Raw genomic sequence first — 19,998 nt, 5'->3', positions numbered from 1 at the left:
TACTGTCATGTTGACCCAAACACACATTTCTTCCCTAATGTGAAATACTACGACAAAGAATATTTGTGCTTTGATTGCGTAGGAGTTTTATTATGTTTTTTGGGAGAGGGCAATATTTTAATCTTCACTACCCAAAACTCCCAAATGCCAATCAGCATGTCCAAATTAAATTGTCAACCCAATTTTCTAGGTCCAAATAACAAATAGTACTGTCAGACATTTTTTTTCTTCATTTATATGATTGCAATTCCGATTCTCTCACGGGCATTTTGTGAACAAACTTGAACAAGTTTAATGGGATTGATGTCATTTGGTGTGCCTGTGCAAACTAATGAGTGCATTTTATCGCAAAATGTCATCTTATCATAGGAAACACCACCCGGGGGTGCACCGATGATGACAAAGACATGAGGTCATGCAAGTGACATTCACTATGGTGAGGAATGCGGAGTCTCCTCACAATAACACCTAGGAAGGAAATGGGACCACCAGGCATTTTCTGCAGAACACTTATTAAACATCATATGACTCACTGCATTCTGTGTCATTCATAACATAAATAGTATTAATTGCAACAAGGGTTAGGGTTAGGGTTAGGGTGAAATCCAGTGTTTCACATGCAAACATCAAATTTAATGCCCTGTAAATACTTTACAGGGCAATTAAAGCTTTTCTTTAGTTTTGCAACTAATCAACGCACAAATTGTTTTTATAAACAACAAATCATCATCAAAACTACGTCATTGACCAACTCCGTGTACGGCGCATGCGCAAATGTTGACGTCAGCAATCACGTGATGTTGTTCCACAACCCGGAAGTGAAAGGGGCGGGGCTTCGCGGACGGACCGCTGTGGTGGATTGAACTCCAACAATGTAATGACTTTCCTTCATGTCACTCATTTATTACAGTTTGCTATTTAACCCTCCATTTTGGGACGGTAACATCTTGTTGTTACGCTTGTATTTATCATAACCGGGAAGTTTAAATGTAATGTCGGCTGTCGTTAGCGCGTTCCAGCTAGCATTAGCTGGAGTCAGTGAGGATGCTGTCATTAGTAGCAACGTTCTCACCGCAAAAAATAAAAAAAATCTGAATTAAACTAACGTAAAACACCACCGCATTTATGTGTACTTAATCTGATATTATTAATTAATGTTATTGCTTATGGTTGTTTAAAAAAAACATGATTAGAAGTCCTTGATAAAATTATCGCATATTAAATTGCAATTCTGATGATGGAAATGGTAGTCAGAGTATTTTTCAAAATCTTTCTTCCCAAGTTTTTCTTGTAATATGTATTTTCCCATAAATTCTGACAGCATCCACCATGACGGCCATCAAGCACGCCCTCCAGCGAGACATCTTCACACCCAACGATGAGCGTCTGCTGGGCATTGTCAATGTTTGCAAGGCGGGGAAGAAAAAGAAGAACTGCTTTTTGTGTGCCACAGGTTGACATTTATCTTCTTCTTCTTCATCTTCCACTAAAAAAAGAGAACGGGAATTTAATTTCCTTTTTCCTTATCGTTCCAGTCACCACCGAGCGGCCCGTGCAGGTCAAAGTGGTCAAGGTGAAGAAATCCGACAAAGGAGATTTTTACAAACGACAGCTGACGTGGGAACTCCGTGATTTGACCGAAGTAGACGCCAAAGATGCAAGCAAGGTTGGAGAAGGCTTCACCAACTAATCTTCATCCTTTCCTTAAAAGTGATACCAGTCTTTCATTTTCTCCAGGAAAACCCCGAGTTCGACCTTCACTTTGAGAAGGTCTACCGCTGGGTAGCCAGCAGCACGGCCGAGAAGAACTCATTCATCTCGTGCATATGGAAGCTGAACCAACGCTACCTGAGAAAGAAGGTGGAGTTTGTCAATGTCAGTTCTCAGCTGCTTGAAGGTGCGTCAAGTTTCTCCCCCTCCCATCGGCTTGTCTTATCTTTCGAAATCAGACTCGACGTTGTGACTTTTATTTTGAAGCATGTTTGTTGAGTGCCTACTCAATCCTCCTTCTCTGTATTTTCTGCTTTCTGGTACGGCTTTCTGTGTTCAATTTCTTCTTTCACTCTTCAACTTTCTCTGGCCAGAACTTCCTAAAGCGGAAGGTTGGTAGGACTTAACTCCTTCCCACCATCCTCACAATTCCTTTCCATTATTCTTCACGGCATCACCGGCCGCCATTTTGTCTCATTCCCATAATCATGCCACCAAATTGAAATAGTTGTGTATTATTAACTCCTCACGTTTTTTTTTAACATGCCGCCAATGTATTTGTGTATTAATTCTCTTCTAACCTAATTGAACCAAAGTTCTGATGTTCATGATGTTTCGTGTAGACCTCCTTTAGCTGATAAGTACTAAGGAACCAGAAAGAACACGTCTAAGATGAACAGTAATCTATTTTGGTGTATTTTTATAAAGTCATCTTTGTGACCTTTTCATGAGCTCGGAAAATGTCCACTCCCTGTCACTCAATATCTTCACCCGTCAGTCCAATGTGTGTAGATCAGAAGAGAAAACATCTAATGTCCTCCTCCATTTATTTATTGATATGTTTGTGTGTGTCAATAGAGTCGGTGCCCAGCGGCGAGAGCCAGAGTGTCGCCGGCGGCGACGAGGACGCTTTGGATGACTACCAGGAGCTAAGCACCCGCGAGGAGCAGGACATCGAGGGCATGATGGAGGTGTGCGAGTACGCCATCTCCAACGCCGAGGCCTTTGCCGAGCAGCTCTCCAGGGAGCTGCAGGTCCTCGACGGGGTGAGTGTCATACCGAGCAATTTTACACTTTGTAATACTCTTCATCACATGACTTTGCTCTCCGTCCTCCTCATTTGTGACTTTGCAGGCCAACATCCAGTCCATCATGGCGTCGGAGAAGCAGGTCAACATCCTGATGCAGCTGCTGGACGAGGCGCTGGGCGAGGTGGACACCATCGAGGGCAAGCTGAGCAGCTACGAAGAGATGCTCCAGAGCGTCAAGGACCAGATGGACCAGATCTCGCAGAGCAACCGACTCATCCAAATCAGCAACACCAACAACGGCAAGCTGCTGGATGAGATCCAGTTCCTCGTGGTGAGGAACGTTGAAAAGATTGTGGAATTGCTGATTGTCCTTGTTGCCTAGCGACCGTGTCATCTTTTCCCGCCTAGCACAACATGGACCTGTCCAAGGGCCACATCAGAGCCCTGCGAGACGGCGACCTAAGTTCTCCAAAAGGCATCGAGGCTTGCATCAATGGCACCGAAGCCCTTCTGCAATGCATGAACGTGGCCTTCCTGCCCGGTAATTTTTTTTTTGCTGGCCGTAAATCATGTCGGCTTTCTCCGTGTGTCATGTAAGAAATGTCGCCACAGGTCACGACAAGTTGATGGCTGTGAAGCAGCAGCAGGAACTCTTCACCGAGCTGAGGGACACATTCGCTCGCCGCCTCACCAATCATCTCAACAACGTCTTTGTGCACCAGGTAATATTTTTCGTTTTTTTTTTTTTAAATGGCAGAATGAAACAGTATTTGGTTGACACTAAATTAGACTGGATCTTGTTGCTGCTTAAGACTGTGGACTTCCTGTTTTGCTCTCCGCTCGCTCTTTCCTGGACCTCCTCACTTCCTTCCTCCTCATCTTCTTGTGGATTGTCCACCCTCCCCCCCTTTTGAATTATTCCACTCTGCTCTTTCTGTCTCTGTCAGTTCAACCACTTCAGTCACTTCAAAATGACCATCCCTCACTTCTATAGGTCCTCCTGTTTGTCACTTCCAGTGAGTAGCCACCCCCCCACTCCCTCCACAACTATCTCCTGTGCATGGAATTGGTCTCTAACCACCCTTGATCCAAAAGTGGAGAGGAACCTCTTTTGTTTTGCCGCTGAAGGACTCACATCCTTAACAAGCAACCAACATGCGTAACACGAGAAGTGCAGATGACAATAATAACCGTTTGTGATGGAAAAGTCACATAAGTGCTGTCAGTAGATCTAAAAAAAATGTTCTTTACGATCCTAATATTCCTTTTTGTGCCATTTAGGGCCACGACCAGACTTCCACCCTGTCCCAACACACTATGGAGCTGACCCTGCCCAAACACAGCCCCCTCCATCGGGACCTTCTGCGCTACGCTAAGCTCATGGAGTGGCTGAAGATCACCCACCGGGAGAAGTACGAGGGTCTGTCCAGGGTCAGTCCTCTCGCCAGCCCTCTCCGCTCCGAGAGCTCCTCTTGAGCTTGTGGAATTACACGTTGTTTGTATTCAGTCACATAATTGCAGTCCGTATTTAATTTTTTTTTTCTTCTCCAGACCTACGTGGACTACATGAGTCGACTGTACGAACGAGAAATCAAAGACTTCTTTGAGATAGCAAAGATCAAGATGGCGGGAACGAGCAAGGAGGCCAAGGGCAAGTTTGGTAAGATGGCTGATGAAGAACCTTACGACACGACTCTTAATTAGTCCGCTTTGTGTTTAAACCAAGTGAGCGTCATTTAGACAAAAGTAGTTTTGGGTGCTACTTTCTCCATCTGTTTAATATCTCAGCGGCCAGTTCTGCTTTCCACCTTCCGTGCGTCAAAACCATTCCGGGGGGAGATGTTTGTCGTCTTGCCGTCTGTCCTCTGCAGCTTGGCTTTAACAGCATGTTCTCAGCCTAACCTCTTTGTGTCTTTGATGGCCGCCCTTGCTAACCTGCTGCAGCCACGCTTCCGCGGAAAGAGAGCGCGCTCAGACAGGAGACGGAAAGTAAGTGGAGAGAGAGCCTCCCCCGGCCCGCAATGCTTTCTGCCCGCTTCTGTTACCTTCACATCTACGTGTTTCCTCGCACCTCGATGCTTATCTTCAATTTCCCTCCAACGCAGGCCTTCACGGCAGCTCAGGAAAGTTGACGGGGTCTACTTCCAGCCTGAACAAGCTGAGCGTGCAGGGCTCCAACAGCCGGCGCTCGCAGTCGTCCTCGCTACTGGACATGGGCAACATGTCGGCCTCCGACCTGGACGTGGCCGACCGCACCAAGTTCGATAAGGTGAGGCGCCGACGCGGGAAGGTCGGACCAAAAGGGTTTTAACGAATTTTGCTTGCAGATATTCGAGCAGGTCCTCAGTGAGCTGGAGCCTCTCTGCCTCGCCGAGCAAGACTTCATCAGCAAGTTCTTCAAGCTGCAGCAGAACTCGAGCGTCCCACCTCCCCTGGTGCAGTTTCAGTTTCTTGTTTCTAACCCATTAAAGTAATGTCAGACTTTTATCAACCGCTATCGCATTTTCAAAGATCTCTTGGCGATCCCACGACGCTTTCAGTTCTCCTTCCAAAAAACAAACGGACTCATAAACGCCTTGAATTGTCTGGCAAGAGTTATGATATTTTATTTCCATCGCTTTTGGCAGCAAGAAGCCAGGGAGTCGGATGGCAGCGTGCAATCAAGAATGCCTCCCCAGGCAGAACACAGACACTCCTTATCTTCAGAGTGAGTCCTCACATTATCTTCATTGACGTCAATTATCTTCACACCATCCCTCCTGTTTTTCTCCGGCTTCCTCCGCCGCGAAGCAAAGACATGGTCCGGCTGATGATGAATAAAGTCTTCCAGAGTATCGAGACGGAGCTCAACAGCCTCATCGCTCTAGGCGACAAGATCGACAGCTTCCACTCGCTCTACATGCTGGTGAAGATGAGCCACCACGTGTGGACGGCGGAGAACGTCGACCCGGCGTCTTTTCTCAGCACCACGCTGGGAAACGTGCTGGTCACAGTCAAGAGAAACTTTGATAAATGCATTGTGAGTAGTTCAAGTTTGAATTTGAATAGGGGTGTGTAGACTTTTTATATCTACTTTCGTCTTCGCAGTCCGGCCAGATTAGACAGATGGAGGAAGTGAAAATTTCCAAGAAGAGCAAAGTTGGCATCTTACCTTTCGTCACGGGCTTTGAAGAGTTCGCCGAGTTGGCCGAGACCATCTTCCGGAACGCGGAACGTCGCGGGGACCTGGACAAAGCTTACGTCAAGCTCATCAGGGCCGTCTTCATGAACGGTGAGTCGTCGTTTTCACACTTAATCCCGAGATCTGACGAGCGCTTCGTGTTCCTCCAGTGGAAAAAGTGGCCAACGAGAGCCAGAAGACGCCGCGGGACGTGGTGATGATGGAGAACTTCCACCACATCTTCTCCACGCTGTCTCGGCTGAAGATCTCCTGTTTGGATACCGAGAGGCGCGAGGCCAAGCACAAATACACGGACCACCTGCAGTCCTACGTTATCAACTCTCTGGGACAACCTCTGGAAAAGCTCAACGTAAGGCAAAAAAAAAAATGTTGATCATCATCATCATCATCCTCATGGCTGTGTTGCAGCATTTCTTCGAAGGCGTGGAAGCCCGCGTGGCCCAAGGGATCCGCGAGGAGGAGGTGAGCTATCAGCTGGCCTTCAACAAGCAGGAGCTCCGCAAGGTCATCAAAGAGTACCCCGGAAAAGAGGTCAAGAAGGGACTGGATAACCTCTACAAGAAGGTGGACAAACACTTGTGCGAAGAAGAAAGCCTGCTCCAGGTAGGGATGAATTCAAATTAAAATGGAATTCATTTTTTCCCTCTCTTTTATTTTCTTAACGTTTCCTCCCTCGTTTGCGCTCGCCGCAGGTGGTTTGGCACTCCACGCAAGACGAGTTCATCCGACAGTATAAACACTTTGAAGACTTGATCGGCAGATGTTACCCCGGTTCCGGAATCACCATGGAGTTTACCATCCAGGACATGCTGGAGTATTTCTCCAGCATTGCTCAATCCCATTAGACCTTCTGACGGTGACTCACTACTGACACACTCTGGATAAACATGCAAAATATGTGTTGATTCATCCAGCCCCCCCTGGAGGTGAACTTTAGAACTGCAAGGCAAATGTGCTAACTATAAGGTCACTACGCTGACCTTCACTTTATTCTTTCAATTTATTCCTTTGCTCCATGCTCTTAATAAAATTGTAGTCATCAATTTTTTTTTTTTTTTGAATCGAATAACCTGACAAAAAATATTTTCCTTTCAAATAAATGAAATGTGTCATATTCTTGAGTTACCCATTATTAAATGTATTAATATTTGCAGGTTGTTGGCTGGAATAAGTATCTGATATAGCTAATTGAAAAGATAATAATAATCTAGTTTGTCTATTTAGCTAGTTAACCTTTATTTATCCAAGGTATTTTATATCAGCAGCAGATCAAAGTAAAGTCGTGGTGTCTGTCCTCTCAGCCTGGGATGCTCCTCCCCTGCAGGCTGGCCAGCTCCAGTGCCTTCCCTCTGCCCCTCTCAGAAGCACATCCACCTCCAAGGGGGACCTGCAGCTGAGCATTGGCCGCCGGTTCTTCAGCACACCGCTTCCATGGATCGCTTTTGAAAGGATTGGTTTATTTCCCTCCGTCGACTTTTTCCCGAATTATTCCCGGAGTCCATTTATGGGCAAATGGCTCGGGCACTTTTTATTGTTGTTTTTAGTTTGGAACTTTGCTATGGTGCTGGTAAGGCCATTTCATTCTTATTGGGTCTTGTTTTAATGGGATTTAGAATTTACTCTGTTTTAAATGTAAAATAGTTTGCGTAAGCTTCCATTGTGTGACTTGTTTTTTTTCCACACAATGTCTGCTGACGTGAGCTGGGTGGGGGTCAGCCCGTATCCTCTGAAACAGGAACTCCACCTAGGCCGCGCTAGGGCTCGAGCCTATTGAGCCTGACCCGGCCCATCTTTCCCGGCTTCCTGTTTTGACACAGATCCGCCATTTTGTTGCCGCTTTGGGATGTAGGAGCCACAGGCGCACAAAAATGTGTTCTTGTGGGTTGATTACTTGTGATAATTGCTGAAATAAATGTTTGTAATCTTTCAAGCACTATAAAGACAAATCTATGAGACCCAACGTGTCGGCTTCAAACCAAAATGGCCGCCCTCCGTTTCAATTTTGGCTAGGCAACTACTATTCATTGTACTAACTCCTCCCACTTTGTCTGCGTAAAGCTATCGAGCTGCGCTTCACCTCCGACCCACCGTTGCTGAACATCCACGGCGTCCATCGGATGAACAAATCCGACAACCTGGAGCTCACGTGCAGGTACGTCCGCCCTTTAATGCCCCTCCAGTTTCACACCACGGAAAACCGCCTTATGAAACCCTATGGACCTTCCGCAGCGGCCGCCAGTACCTGCGTTGGACCACCCCTCCCACCAGCGCTCGCTTTTCCATCAGCGACTGTAGCGGGTCGGGTCTCTTTTGCACGGAGCTGCGGATCACCAACGCCACCGTCAACGAAACGGGACAATACCGATGCTCCTACCGCAATCTCAAAACGGAAAGCAGCAAGACATCAACGGCGGTTCACGTTTTTGTTCATGGTGCGGTCTTCGGTTCGAGATGGCCCTGCCGTATTTGAAGGCGATTTTTCGTGACAAGTCGTTTGTGGTTACAGATGACAAGGTGCCGTTTGTTCCGTCCGAGAAGGAATACGAGGTGGTGTTCATCCGGGAAGGCGAGCGGGTGGTCATACCGTGCCGAGGATCTCTGGAGAACCTCAACGTGACACTTCATACTGTAAGTTTCTTTTGACCTTCTATCTCAAGGTCTATTCTCTGTTCAAACTCAACACCTCCCTGTCTGTCAGAAGTATCCAAACAAAGAGTTCCATCCAGATGGGAAAGACTCCCTGTGGGACGCCAGAACCGGCTTCACCATCCCTAGTCATCTAATCAGCTACGCCGGCGTGGTCTCCTGCCAGACCCGCATCGGCGACGAGACCTTCAAGTCCCCCCTCTACGTGGTGGCTGTTGTGGGTGAGAAACAGAAACATCTAACAAGTCTCGGGAGAACAATGGAAGCGGGGCGGCCTGCCGACTGTCCGTGCGTAGCCCCCACCTCCCTAAACACCCGTCCGCCCTCTTCCGCAGGATACAAGATTTACGACCTCATTCTGACCCCCGCGCAAGTCAGGCTGTCCGTCGGTGAGCGTCTGGTGCTCAGCTGTACCGCGTACACTGAACTCAACGTGGGCATCGAGTTCAACTGGACGCACGCCGGCCAACCTCTGGTGAGCCATTTTTATTCCAGCTAGTGGCTCGTAAGTTAGCCGCTAATGCTAGCTTTGTTCGGCCTATCATCTGGCCATATAATCACCACCTGGATTCTCACCTTCAGATAGCGGGGAACGGTTCAAGGGCGGCTCACATGACGCCGTACAAGAAGAAGCTGTGGGATTCTCTGGAGTTATCCAACACACTGGTGGTGGACAACGTGACCGTGGAACACACCGGAGAATACACCTGCACGGCCTCCAGTGGAGCCATGGAGAAAAGCGTCACAGCCTTCCTCAAGGTTTACGGTATGTTCGTTCAAAATGAATCAAAATGATTCACCCGGCTGAATTTTGGGACCGTTTCCAGAAAAGCCGTTCATTGACATCAAGGAGCCTTGGACCAAAGTATGGGAGGTGAATATGGGAGGCTTGTCACCCACCACCATACCCGTTCGCTACACAGCCTACCCCGAACCGAGCTTTAAATGGTAAGTGGAGACTCGATTTTCTGTTTTTGAGGTCACTCCAGATCCTGATGTTTGTCACTGCAGGTTCAAAAATGGCCTCCCGCTGAAGGAAGACCACCGGATCAAGCAGAGAAGCGACGCCCTCATCTTTCGCGGCGTCACCGAAACCGACATGGGGAACTACACTATCGTCCTCAGCAACAAAGTCACCAAAGATGAGCAAAGGAGATCTTTCCAGCTTCTGGTTAATGGCACGTTTTTATCAGAACCTGCAGTCATTCCGCCCGTGGGCCTGCGGTGTCCGTAACTGTCGTTTTCTCCCATTTTAGTTCCTCCTCATATCATTGAGAAGGAAGTGGCGGTGGACACGGACGTTTTTTTGTACGGCAGCACCCCGACGCTGCGATGCACCGCCCGAGGTTTTCCCACTCCCACGTACATCCAGTGGCAGTGGATGTCCACCGACAACTGTCCCGAGGCTTTTGTGTGAGTTTGAAGAACTTCAGTAGATGTTCCCGCCACCGGGAAAGGGAATGTTGACAAAACACAGGTGGAGACAATGACCAGATGCGACTTGGAAGACCACACAGTGTCCATTTTGAGACAAAGCGATTACACAAGAGCCTGAAGAAGCGCACGGAGAGGGTTCCTTATCTGCTGGCAGCACATCTCGCCGCTTCCTTGTAGCCATCCCGCGTTAGCTTTCCTGTTGTGGTCCCATCTGTCTTTTTCGGTCGTCCTTGAGAAGTCGGTTTCATTGAAGCTCAAAATGCAGCGTAGCAAAACAAGGGAAGTTGGGCTGGGCGGACATTTTGGTGATGTTTTTGACATGTAGAGGGAATTTTTTTAGGTTTTTTTTTTTTATCAAAGTTTGTCAGATTTGTCAGGTTATTTTGGGAGTGTTTTTGTCAGTTTTGTCAGATTCAATATTATACAGTATTTTTAGTTTTTCACCGGCAGACCTTTGTCTTATTTTTTTTGCCAGCTTCTTTTTGTCAAATTTAATGTTTGTTTTCTATTTTTTATTTTTTTGGTAAAACCGTGTTTTGACATATTTGTCAGATTTTGGTCAGATTTGGGGTAATTTTATCTGGTTTTATTTATTTATTTATTTATTTATTTTATTTTTTTTTATGAAATTTCCACATCTTTTTATTAGCTTAAATTCCTGCACAATGTTTTTTGGGTGTAATATTTCATCATCTTTTTGCCTCTGCTGCTTATTTGGACAGTTTCTATTATAACGCTTCACCTACTTTTATTTGTTTTTTTTGGTCACACAGGCCAGGACTGTCCAAATCTGAGGAGCAAATAGTCTACTGCAAAGCTTGGCGTGACATCCATAACGGCACCGCGCACAACCGTGTGGAGCAGATCTCCACTGATGTGGATCATGGCCAGAAGGTACGTTCAGACTTTTATTTTAAGCTACACTGCCCAGGAAAACAAAAAACTTTCTGGCTGACAGAAAATGGTGAGCTCCTTGAAGTTCCACGAAGCCAAAGTCGACGCCCTGTACCGATGCACGGCCGCCAACAAAGTGGGAAAGGATTCCCGTGTTATTTTCTTCCACGTGACACGTGAGTATGATCTTCTACGCACGCCGAAAATTTTGGGTTTAACTCTACCACTTGTGTCTGCAGGCGGCCTGGAGCTGAGCATGTCTCCGTCCAACGAACCTCTGGAGGAGGACCACGTGTCTCTCCGCTGCAAGGTCGACGGGTTGATATACGGCAACCTGGCCTGGTTCCGCGTTTCCAACAGTTCCGGGTGGGAGCGGGCGGCGGCCGCGCAACCGTGCCGCTCGTTGGCGCTGCCGCCAACGCCGTTGCTTCGCCTCGACACGTCCAATGGCGAGCGTGGCGCCAACGTGAGTTTGGAGCTAGTGCTTCCCTATGCTTCCCGACGGGACGAGGGCCTGTACGCCTGCCAGGTGGAGAGCCTCAAGACCAGGGAGAGGACTTGTCTGCTGCGCCACCTATCACTCAAAGGTGGAATAACACTTTGAATTTGTCAACCTACAAATGCTGCATTTTGTTTTTATGAACTTCAGACAAAAAAAGCGACCCAAAATCAGACCCAAAAATTCAAAATGTCCAAAAATATGACAGAAATCATGCTAGCAGCTATTAAGCGAGCATTTTGTCACGCCATAATCTTATCTAGACGACAAATAGGCTTTGTCGCCCTCCTGTGGCATCTATAGGCAATTACAACCCTTTGGACATCCGTTTATTACTTTCAGTCAACTGTCAATATATTGCAGGTCTGGAGGCGCCGAGGATCCTCAACAACCTCACCGACCAAAAAGTCAACGTGAGCGCCACTGTCTCGCTCCTGTGCGCCGCCGCCGGCACGCCCGACCCGACGGTGGTGTGGACCAAAAACAACCAGACTGTGGTTGAAGGCTCCGGTAAGACTATTCTATTTAAACCCATGTCAGGCTTTCTCGAATACCCTCGTGACTCCTTTTCAGGTGTGATCCTGAGTCGGCGTGGTCATCTGCTCACCATCCAGCGTGTCAAGATGGACGATGGCGGCTTGTACAGCTGCTCTGCTTGCAACAGCCGAGGATGCGACACCTCGCAAGCCGTGTTGACTACAGAAGGTCAGTCTGGAGCTAGCTTATCCATTAGCATAGCTAATTGGCTGCTTCCAATTTATCCTTGATATTTGGGAGTGTAGTCATGTCAATTGAATCTGCCCAGAACCTTCCAAATCAGTAGTGCTGGCCTATTTTACTTTTAGAGTTGATGATGTCATCATTTAGCCGTCCTCTGATTGGTCAGAGCAAACGTCTACTTGCAAAACATGACTAAAATGACTTGTTTATATATTTGTTCTGCTACGATGTGGCATTTTTTAATCTTATACACAGCTTAGAGGCGGAATTTTATCTCCAGTATTCCAGAATGGGAAGCGCCATTTCCTGTTTGTTGACATTAACATATTGTTCAGCCTGAATCCTCCTGGCTAAAGTAATCTCATTTATATTTAACCTCAAGGCTAATTTTATTTTTTGTATTATTTCATATCAAACATTTGAAAGGAGGGGAACTTCCTCATGACAGGAAGCTAGCTCCATTTGTGTACTCAATCCTCCCGGGAGTTTCTAAATCCAAAACAATGGGACGACTATAGAGGACAAAGAGTTGTGGTGTTTTTTTTTCGGGGGGGCTACTCGGGCTTCGGTTCTCTCGTCTGAGGCGACCACCGGGAGACAAAGCCGTCTACGTGACCCGGGCCTTGCCAGCAGAATGTGGACCTTCTTCGAACAAGGGGCGGCGCCTCTGCTAATGAGCTAGACACCACAAATTAGCACGCGTGCACAAGAGACAGAGAGAACTCTTTGTACGATTGACTTTGGCCAACGAAAACGTGTTACGATGACCACATGAAATATTTCTGACACTAATGCATGCACGAGCCAAACACAAATTGAACCGTCCCTCATTGGGGTGATGAATCCCCGCATCGACATATTTCATGACCATCTGTATTTTCTGGGGGGGGATTTTCGGGAAGTCCAAATTTTAGTCATTCCCTCCATTTTCTGCATTTTTGCTTTGTGCTGCTTTCAGACGCGGAGGAAAAAACCAACGTGGAGCTGATCGTTCCCATCGGCTCGGTGGTCTTCGCCATGTTTTTATGGCTACTCCTCGTCTTTGTCTTCCGTAGGAGAAAACGAGTAAGAACTTCCACCTAAAATGGCTACAGAAATATTCTTTACTGAACACAGATTTTATTTTCTCACAAAAGCTTCGACACGACCGCAATGTTCTCACGCACGATTCATTCCATTTCCAGCACTGGTGAAACACACACACTTACACACAAGTATGACTGATTAGAAGCGACCGCTGTCTTTTGTGTCCAAGGGCAGCGAGGTCATTTTCTACCCTCAGAAGTCACGTACACCCATCGGGCCCCTTTTCACTGGCTTCACTGTAAACCCGCCAACAATACCGCTCTGTCATGCAAACCGTTTCAGGCCAACCGTGGCGATCTCAAGACGGGCTACCTCTCCATGATCCTGGATTCGGAGGACGTGCCCATGGACGAGCAGTGCGAACGGCTCACTTACGACGCAAACAAGTGGGAGTTCCCTCGGGACAGGCTAAAGCTTGGTACGTGAAGAATACACTTTGGATTCCCAGCTATGATTTTTAAATTAGTTTCCAGTTAGTAATGTAAAATAATTAATTTATGTCTACTGGTAAGCTCTAAGTGTGATATTTCCCAGTATCATTGAACGCAGCATCAGTCCAACAATCAGATTGACTTCGTTTAAAGGTGACCCGCTGGGACGAGGCGCTTTCGGTCAGGTTGTGGAAGCCGCCGCCTTCGGGATCGAGAAAATCGCCACCTGCACCACCGTGGCCGTTAAGATGCTTAAAGGTGAGTTATAATCAATATTTATATAGAAGAGAGAGGTCAAACGTTGTGGTGTGGCAGAGGGAGCCACGTCCAGCGAGTTCCGAGCTTTGATGTCAGAATTGAAGATCCTGATCCATATTGGACATCATCTGAATGTGGTCAACCTTCTGGGAGCCTGCACCAAGCCTGGTGGTGAGTGCTCGCCCCCCCCCCCCCCCCTTCCCCATGAGAGTAACTTGTGACGCAATGACGTTTCATTCAATGCCACTTTAGGCCCTCTCATGGTCATCGTGGAGTACTGCAAACACGGAAACCTCTCCAGTTACTTGAAGAGCAAACGTGGAGAATACAGCCCGTATAAGGTAGATGGATCAAAGATGGCACTTGATGGTGACTAGATCTTCATTTTTGTTCTTCTGACCTCCTCAGAGAAAGAGAACAGACAGCCAAAGGTGGACGGCCGCAGAAGTCGACGTGACCGAAGGTGATCTCGGCCTGGGGAAGATCGCTCAGCTGGACATCTGCACCGGGACTGCCGACAGAGCTTCAGGCAGCCACCTGACACCCCAGGATGGTACTTAAATCCCAGTTTGATCTTCTCCTCCACGTCTGTTGTTCCTAACACCCGCCATGCGTTACAGAGAGCACAGATGATGACCACCTGACCATGGAGGACCTGATCTGCTACAGTTTCCAGGTGGCCAAAGGAATGGAGTTCCTGTCCTCTCGCAAGGTGAAATCCGAGAACACGGAGGTCCAACCAGATTTCCTCCACGTGGACGTTAACCACGTCGATGCGCTTTCAGTGCATCCACAGAGATCTGGCCGCCAGGAACATCTTGCTCTCGGAGAACAACGTGGTAAAGATCTGTGACTTTGGCCTGGCTAGGGATGTCTACAAAGACCCGGATTACGTTCGCAAGGGAGATGTGAGTTCCCTCGGGCTTGCATGTGAGACGAGTCACGAGCGTGGCAAAAACAGCACACATGTCTGGTTTTCCCTGTAGGCACGGCTTCCTTTGAAGTGGATGGCGCCAGAGACCATCTTCGACCGGGTGTACACCACCCAAAGTGATGTCTGGTCCTTTGGGGTCCTTCTCTGGGAGATCTTTTCGCTGGGTAAACTAACTCGATTAAATCTGCACAGGCTAGTCTTTGTTTTGGTATTAAAAAAGACTTTTGTCCCATCTCCAGGAGCATCTCCCTATCCTGGCGTGTGCATCGACGAGACTTTCTGCCGACGGCTTAAAGAAGGCACCAGGATGAGACCACCAGAGTACGCCACCTCGGAGATGTGAGTGATAAGGAGATTCTCGTGACTTACTCGGATATATTGTCACTCTGAGTCCTCCATAACCAATTATTTTGACAGATACCAGACCATGTTGGACTGCTGGCTGGACCGTCCCACGGACAGGCCTACCTTTGCGGACCTGGTGGAGCATCTGGGCAATTTGCTGCAGGCCAGCGCTCATCAGGTTCCAACATTTGCCCATTTAAACTTAGAGTCTCCCGAGAAAAAAATAGCCTAACATGAAAACCGGCGCTGTCTCCTCCAGGACGGCAAGGACTACATCCCACTGAAGGCAGAAGGCGACGCGGCGGGAGCTCTGTCTTACACCACGCCTCAGAACAGAGACAACCTGGAAGCTCAGCCGCACTATGACAACGCTCTTGCTCTCGGGTCTGCGTAATATATACTAAAAATTTTACGTTCCTGGTACGTGAGCTCATCCGCTGACATTTGGATGTGTTGTCGGGGTGCAGGCAGGGCGAAATGTGCAGTCGGAGGCTTAGCGTGAAGACCTTTGATGATGTCCCTGTGGAGCACAGCAGCGTCATGGTGAGAAACAGTCAATACGATAAATACTGACAAAATAATGTCAATAAATTCTGGAATATCAGAAATATATTAGAATAGTTGTAATATTCTGATTTTTTTTAATATTATATTACAATTTTTTTCATATACTTTAGGAGGGTCACATGGACTGTTCACCTGAGGAAGTGATAAGTTCGAGTCCGCAGCTCTCAATGACGCCCAACTTGAGGTAAGCACGCCACTCGACATCGAGCTAAAGTGCTAATAAATGATCGAGTGACATCATGTGGTCTACCCCCATCAGCCAGCTGATGCGTTGCAAAAGCAAAGAATCCCTGGCGTCCGAGTCCTCCAACCAGACGAGCGGCTACCAGTCGGGCTACCACTCGGACGACGCCGACGCGCCCATCTACGCCAACGAGGAGGCCATCGTCAAGCACAGCATGCTCCTAAAAAAGCAGAAGACTCCACCTGCGCCTCCCGTGCCCAAATTCGGCGCGGAGATCCGTTACAGCACGCCGCCCGTCTGACCCCGGAACCATCCGCTTGTACATTTTTTTTTTTAAATTGTTGAACAATGTGTAGAGCTGCAGCGCTGTTGTTGTTGGCGTCATAAATCAACCGGAAGAAAAATGAAGGTTGACTGACGAGTGGCTGTAAACCATACGCGGTTATCATGTTTACTCAGTGAGTTAACAGTAGGACTCGCTTCCTGTCCGGCCGGAAATGCCGCTGGAAATTTTGAGATTGTGGCGTCATGTGGCGGAATGCTTTTGTGTGCCAGAGGAGGCAGTTCTCATTTCTTCTTTGTGTACAGTCTCTTATTTGTACCTGTATTACAGTATGTAAGCTAAAGAATTCACGTAGGTAATTTTCTCAAATCTTTCAGAATTCCCCACTAATAAATATAAAAAGTACTTTAGTGTAGATTCTTTCAACTTCAGTGTCATTTTACCATTCCATACTTTGTCAACAAACACCCAAAATGGCTGCTTCTAACCAAAAACAGGATGCATAAGGCAAACGTACAGGAGCTTAACCCTTGTCTTGTAAGAATGAGTGTTGACGTCATCTCTCGGGATCTGACGAGTGACGAAGGTGCGTGGGAACGTACTACTAATGTGTTTTGTCTGCCATCTCAGAAAACAAACGGTGCTAATTATAGCTCGTTATCGTACGACGGACTGTCATTATCGCTCTGTCTCTCTCCATTCCCTCTCTCTTTCTCTCTTTAAATATACCCGCGATAAGTGAAATCCACAAAGTACGGTCATCAACAAAAAGTACTGGGCAGGCTAACGAGTTAGCAGAAAGATGCTAATTCACAATCGTGCTAACACGCGAAAACGGACTTCTAAAGGAATGTAAATAAACATACTACATTGCCCTAAAGGTTAGACACATCTTTCCTCAATTTAGAAGTATTTTTTTAAATTGTTTTTTAATTTGAAAAAGAAAAAATCCGCGATGTAATGAAGCCGCGATAAACGAAACGCGAAGTAGCGAGGGATCACTGTATACGCATGGCGGTCATATGTGACGTAGGAGCTTGAGGTGTAAAGAGCCTCTCAGTCCAGCAGGTGTCACTGTAGTTAAACAAATAAGTTGAGCTTGTTTATACGTATGGAGATGAAGTTGTCCTGAAGTGAGCGAGAAAACGGACTTCTCTGTTTTTACTAAATACAGACATGGCTGGCGTGCTGGAGCAAAGTGGAGAAGGTAAAATTTCATGCCGCATATCTTCAAAAGTAATCGAGGTACCATTTGTGGTGTAAACGGAAGCATTTGACTTTACTTCTTTGTATGCATCAAAAGTTAATAATTATGGGTAATTTACTTCCAGGAATGCTCAGGTATGTTGCTGTATAATCCTTTTACGGACACCGCCCCGATTTGAGTCTCTTGCATGATCACGCAGTGCACCTTTCCACTCACCTGCCTGATCATATCACTGAACCCACGCACGCACACACCTGCAGCTGTCAGACGCCTTGTTTAATAAATAAGATTGAAAAGAGCGATAACAAATCTGGATATTGCAATCAGGACGTCTGATATTCCCGGAGGAAAAAAAAAACTGTCTATCAACGCTGTCTGATGGGGGAGGGTTGTCTCCTTTGTTTATTCACTGCCACGCGACATGCACATGAGCTCACACAAAATTTATTGTGACACATTTATATAGAAAAACAAGAGCACATGAAATGTCTGCAAATGAGGTAAGTTGCCAAAAGTTGAGCAAGATGAAAAAATAATAACACACCTGATAGCACGATTATTATGAAAGTCACTATATTTCCAAATCTTGCCAAAAATGTTTTTTTCTTGTTTTACATTAGCATTAGGCTATTGACAGTTGAGGTTGTGCCATACGAGCAGAGAAAGAACCGATGCAAGGGTTGTGTCATGAAAAGTTAGATAGGCAAGAGCGCACACACGCTCATACACACACACAGACCACATCCCTCAATCTGAAGGGTTGTGCCAAATGTCGATAAAGAGACAAGAGCACCTACACACATGCACGTACAGTGATTTGATTGACAGACACGCTGCAGATAAACTCCCTGGCTGCCTTATCTCAGGTTGTCATGTAAATGCCGCTTGTACAGGCCCATCAAAAAAGTCTGTCAGAAGGTCAGACGGTTTGTGTCACAAAGCTATCGGACAGACTTGCACAATTCTCTAATATAAAATATAAAAATGAAGGGTCTTCAGATTTTTTTTGTAAGTTAATCGGTGCGGCAACCTTTTAGTGTGGTCATGACATCCTGACAGCTGCTCGACCCCTGCAAGAAATTTGTGAATGGACGTTACCGGCACTTCCTGCTTTGTCCCACACATAATAATAGCCAACTGTTTCATATAAACACACGACAATGCAGCTGCACATGTTTACGCTGCGCTAAAACAATGTTGGCCCACATTATTCATTTCCTCTTACGAGCTGGTGAAAACCACCATGGGAAAGTCTTGACCAATTGAATTTGGCTGGCCCCCCACACACCTGAAAACACCACCAAACACATCGATATTGCTACAGACGTACAAGAGTTAGTAGCCCGTGTCCATGTGTTACATAGACCGTGTCCGCCAAGGAACGTGTTCTTGCACAAGATTCCTTGCATGCTCCCCATAGTTCAGTGAGTGTGGTACAATTCCAGCCCCGACATGTTACGTGACGGCTTGGAAGCTGGGCCGAGCTCTTATTTTGGGAAGTCATTATTGGCAGAATCATGTAGCAAAGTGGAATTTGGTAGAAAAAACTACCTTGGGCAGATCCACAAAAAAAAAAAAAAAACTGTCAACAAAGCACACCTGTTTTTTTGTTTGTTTCAAAGATTTCCTTGATGGACCATTTCCAAGTGTCTGTTGTTCAGTGACAAACCTTTCCTAGAAAATTGTTTTCTGACAATGGTGAATTATAAAAGAAACTTGAGTTTTTTGTCATTGGGAAGTTCTGTTTTTTTATTCTGCAGGTGTACTCAAACCAAGCATCCATGTGTCTTCATAGAACTAAAGGTTGAGAAAATAGCAAAGGCGCTGATCACAGAGGAGTAGTCTCGCCTTACAGGTTTGCACGAGTGACACCAGACACGGGCCATCGCCGTCGTCTGTCATCGGGATGCCTCACGTCCGTATCTCCCTTCAACTGAGCGATGGACTGGCTTTGTTCCGCCACAAACATCATGACGGATGACTGATGGACTTGCTCTGACTCAAAGATGATGTTAGCCTGTCACAGGGATGGAGACATGTGGGTGATGGATTGAGGCGAGCGGCGATATGCCTCATTGACCTGAAGCTCCGACTCCTTTTGAAGGCCAAGAAAAATATGTAGAGTTTGTTTTTAATCTCTGTATTATAAATTTTATGTTCAGGCCTTGATGTGAATTAAATGAGCAAACGCAAATAAAGGAAAACAAGAACACTTTCTGACCGTTTTTTTTTAATTATGGTACGTTTTCACATTAGTTAGCAATATTGCACTCCGTATGATAATTTATGATAATTTATAATTTATGCTAATTTGTTGGGTGTGGTGTAATTAGTCCAATAAGAGTTGCCGTAGCGTGACGTCATCATAAGGCGCAGCCGATCTGACCACCCAAATTGTTATGATTGTCTACACCAGAGGTCCCCAACCGGTCCGTGTGTTACTTGGTACCGGGTCGCCAAGCCGCACAGAAAAAAAAATATATATAATACATTTTTTTTTTTTTTTTTATCGACGATCAATTAATTCAGGTCAAGACGCTCGTCCCGGTCACGTGACATGCTTCCCCAGTCGAGCCCATAAAGCT

The 19,998-nt window shown here is 46.6% G+C and overlaps 2 protein-coding genes and 1 long non-coding RNA gene across 9 annotated transcripts; all 3 read left to right on the top strand.

The window, feature by feature from the left end:
• The first annotated feature begins 760 nt into the window (after window positions 1-760).
• exoc1 (exocyst complex component 1) lies at window positions 761-7,036 on the top strand. Of its 6 annotated transcripts, XM_049717823.2 has the most exons (21): window positions 761-874; window positions 1,322-1,453; window positions 1,536-1,666; window positions 1,738-1,897; window positions 2,085-2,102; window positions 2,569-2,756; window positions 2,845-3,072; window positions 3,150-3,282; window positions 3,354-3,463; window positions 3,689-3,757; window positions 4,023-4,172; window positions 4,293-4,401; window positions 4,686-4,730; window positions 4,847-5,010; window positions 5,069-5,176; window positions 5,369-5,448; window positions 5,532-5,760; window positions 5,829-6,012; window positions 6,072-6,271; window positions 6,331-6,525; window positions 6,615-7,036. In XM_049717823.2, the coding sequence occupies exons 2-21, from the start codon at window positions 1,330-1,332 to the stop codon at window positions 6,765-6,767; spliced, it is 2,778 nt and encodes a 925-aa protein (XP_049573780.1). In that variant the 5' UTR covers window positions 761-874; window positions 1,322-1,329; the 3' UTR covers window positions 6,768-7,036. The 6 variants fall into 6 exon arrangements, with proteins under 6 accessions (XP_049573780.1, XP_049573790.1, XP_049573802.1 ...); XM_049717833.2 differs by lacking the exon at window positions 2,085-2,102; XM_049717845.2 differs by lacking the exon at window positions 3,689-3,757.
• A 224-nt stretch (window positions 7,037-7,260) lies between these two features.
• kdr (kinase insert domain receptor (a type III receptor tyrosine kinase)) lies at window positions 7,261-16,611 on the top strand. Of its 2 annotated transcripts, none has more exons than XM_049717805.2 (30): window positions 7,261-7,489; window positions 7,981-8,074; window positions 8,152-8,354; window positions 8,429-8,550; window positions 8,621-8,789; window positions 8,904-9,043; window positions 9,151-9,334; window positions 9,396-9,516; window positions 9,580-9,746; window positions 9,825-9,981; window positions 10,779-10,899; window positions 10,964-11,075; window positions 11,139-11,486; window positions 11,762-11,908; window positions 11,972-12,103; window positions 13,077-13,183; window positions 13,487-13,622; window positions 13,789-13,893; window positions 13,951-14,064; window positions 14,146-14,234; window positions 14,302-14,446; window positions 14,514-14,605; window positions 14,679-14,801; window positions 14,880-14,991; window positions 15,067-15,166; window positions 15,245-15,350; window positions 15,432-15,556; window positions 15,640-15,715; window positions 15,850-15,923; window positions 15,999-16,611. In XM_049717805.2, exons 1-30 carry the CDS (start codon window positions 7,435-7,437, stop codon window positions 16,222-16,224), a joined length of 4,002 nt encoding a protein of 1,333 aa, XP_049573762.1. In that variant the 5' UTR covers window positions 7,261-7,434; the 3' UTR covers window positions 16,225-16,611. The 2 variants fall into 2 exon arrangements, with proteins under 2 accessions (XP_049573762.1, XP_049573768.1); XM_049717811.2 differs by having other exon boundaries at window positions 7,262-7,489; window positions 8,624-8,789.
• A 559-nt stretch (window positions 16,612-17,170) lies between these two features.
• LOC125967125 (uncharacterized) lies at window positions 17,171-19,625 on the top strand. The gene is made up of 2 exons (XR_011087534.1): window positions 17,171-17,413; window positions 19,174-19,625. It is a non-coding gene; the product is annotated as an uncharacterized lncRNA (long non-coding RNA).
• The last annotated feature ends 373 nt before the right edge of the window (window positions 19,626-19,998 follow it).

Source organism: Syngnathus scovelli, chromosome 10 (genome assembly GCF_024217435.2).
Source record: "Syngnathus scovelli strain Florida chromosome 10, RoL_Ssco_1.2, whole genome shotgun sequence".
Taxonomy (NCBI): domain Eukaryota; kingdom Metazoa; phylum Chordata; class Actinopteri; order Syngnathiformes; family Syngnathidae; genus Syngnathus; species Syngnathus scovelli.
Note: the sequence above shows the minus strand (reverse complement) of the source record. Positions and strands in the feature narration are given on the sequence as shown.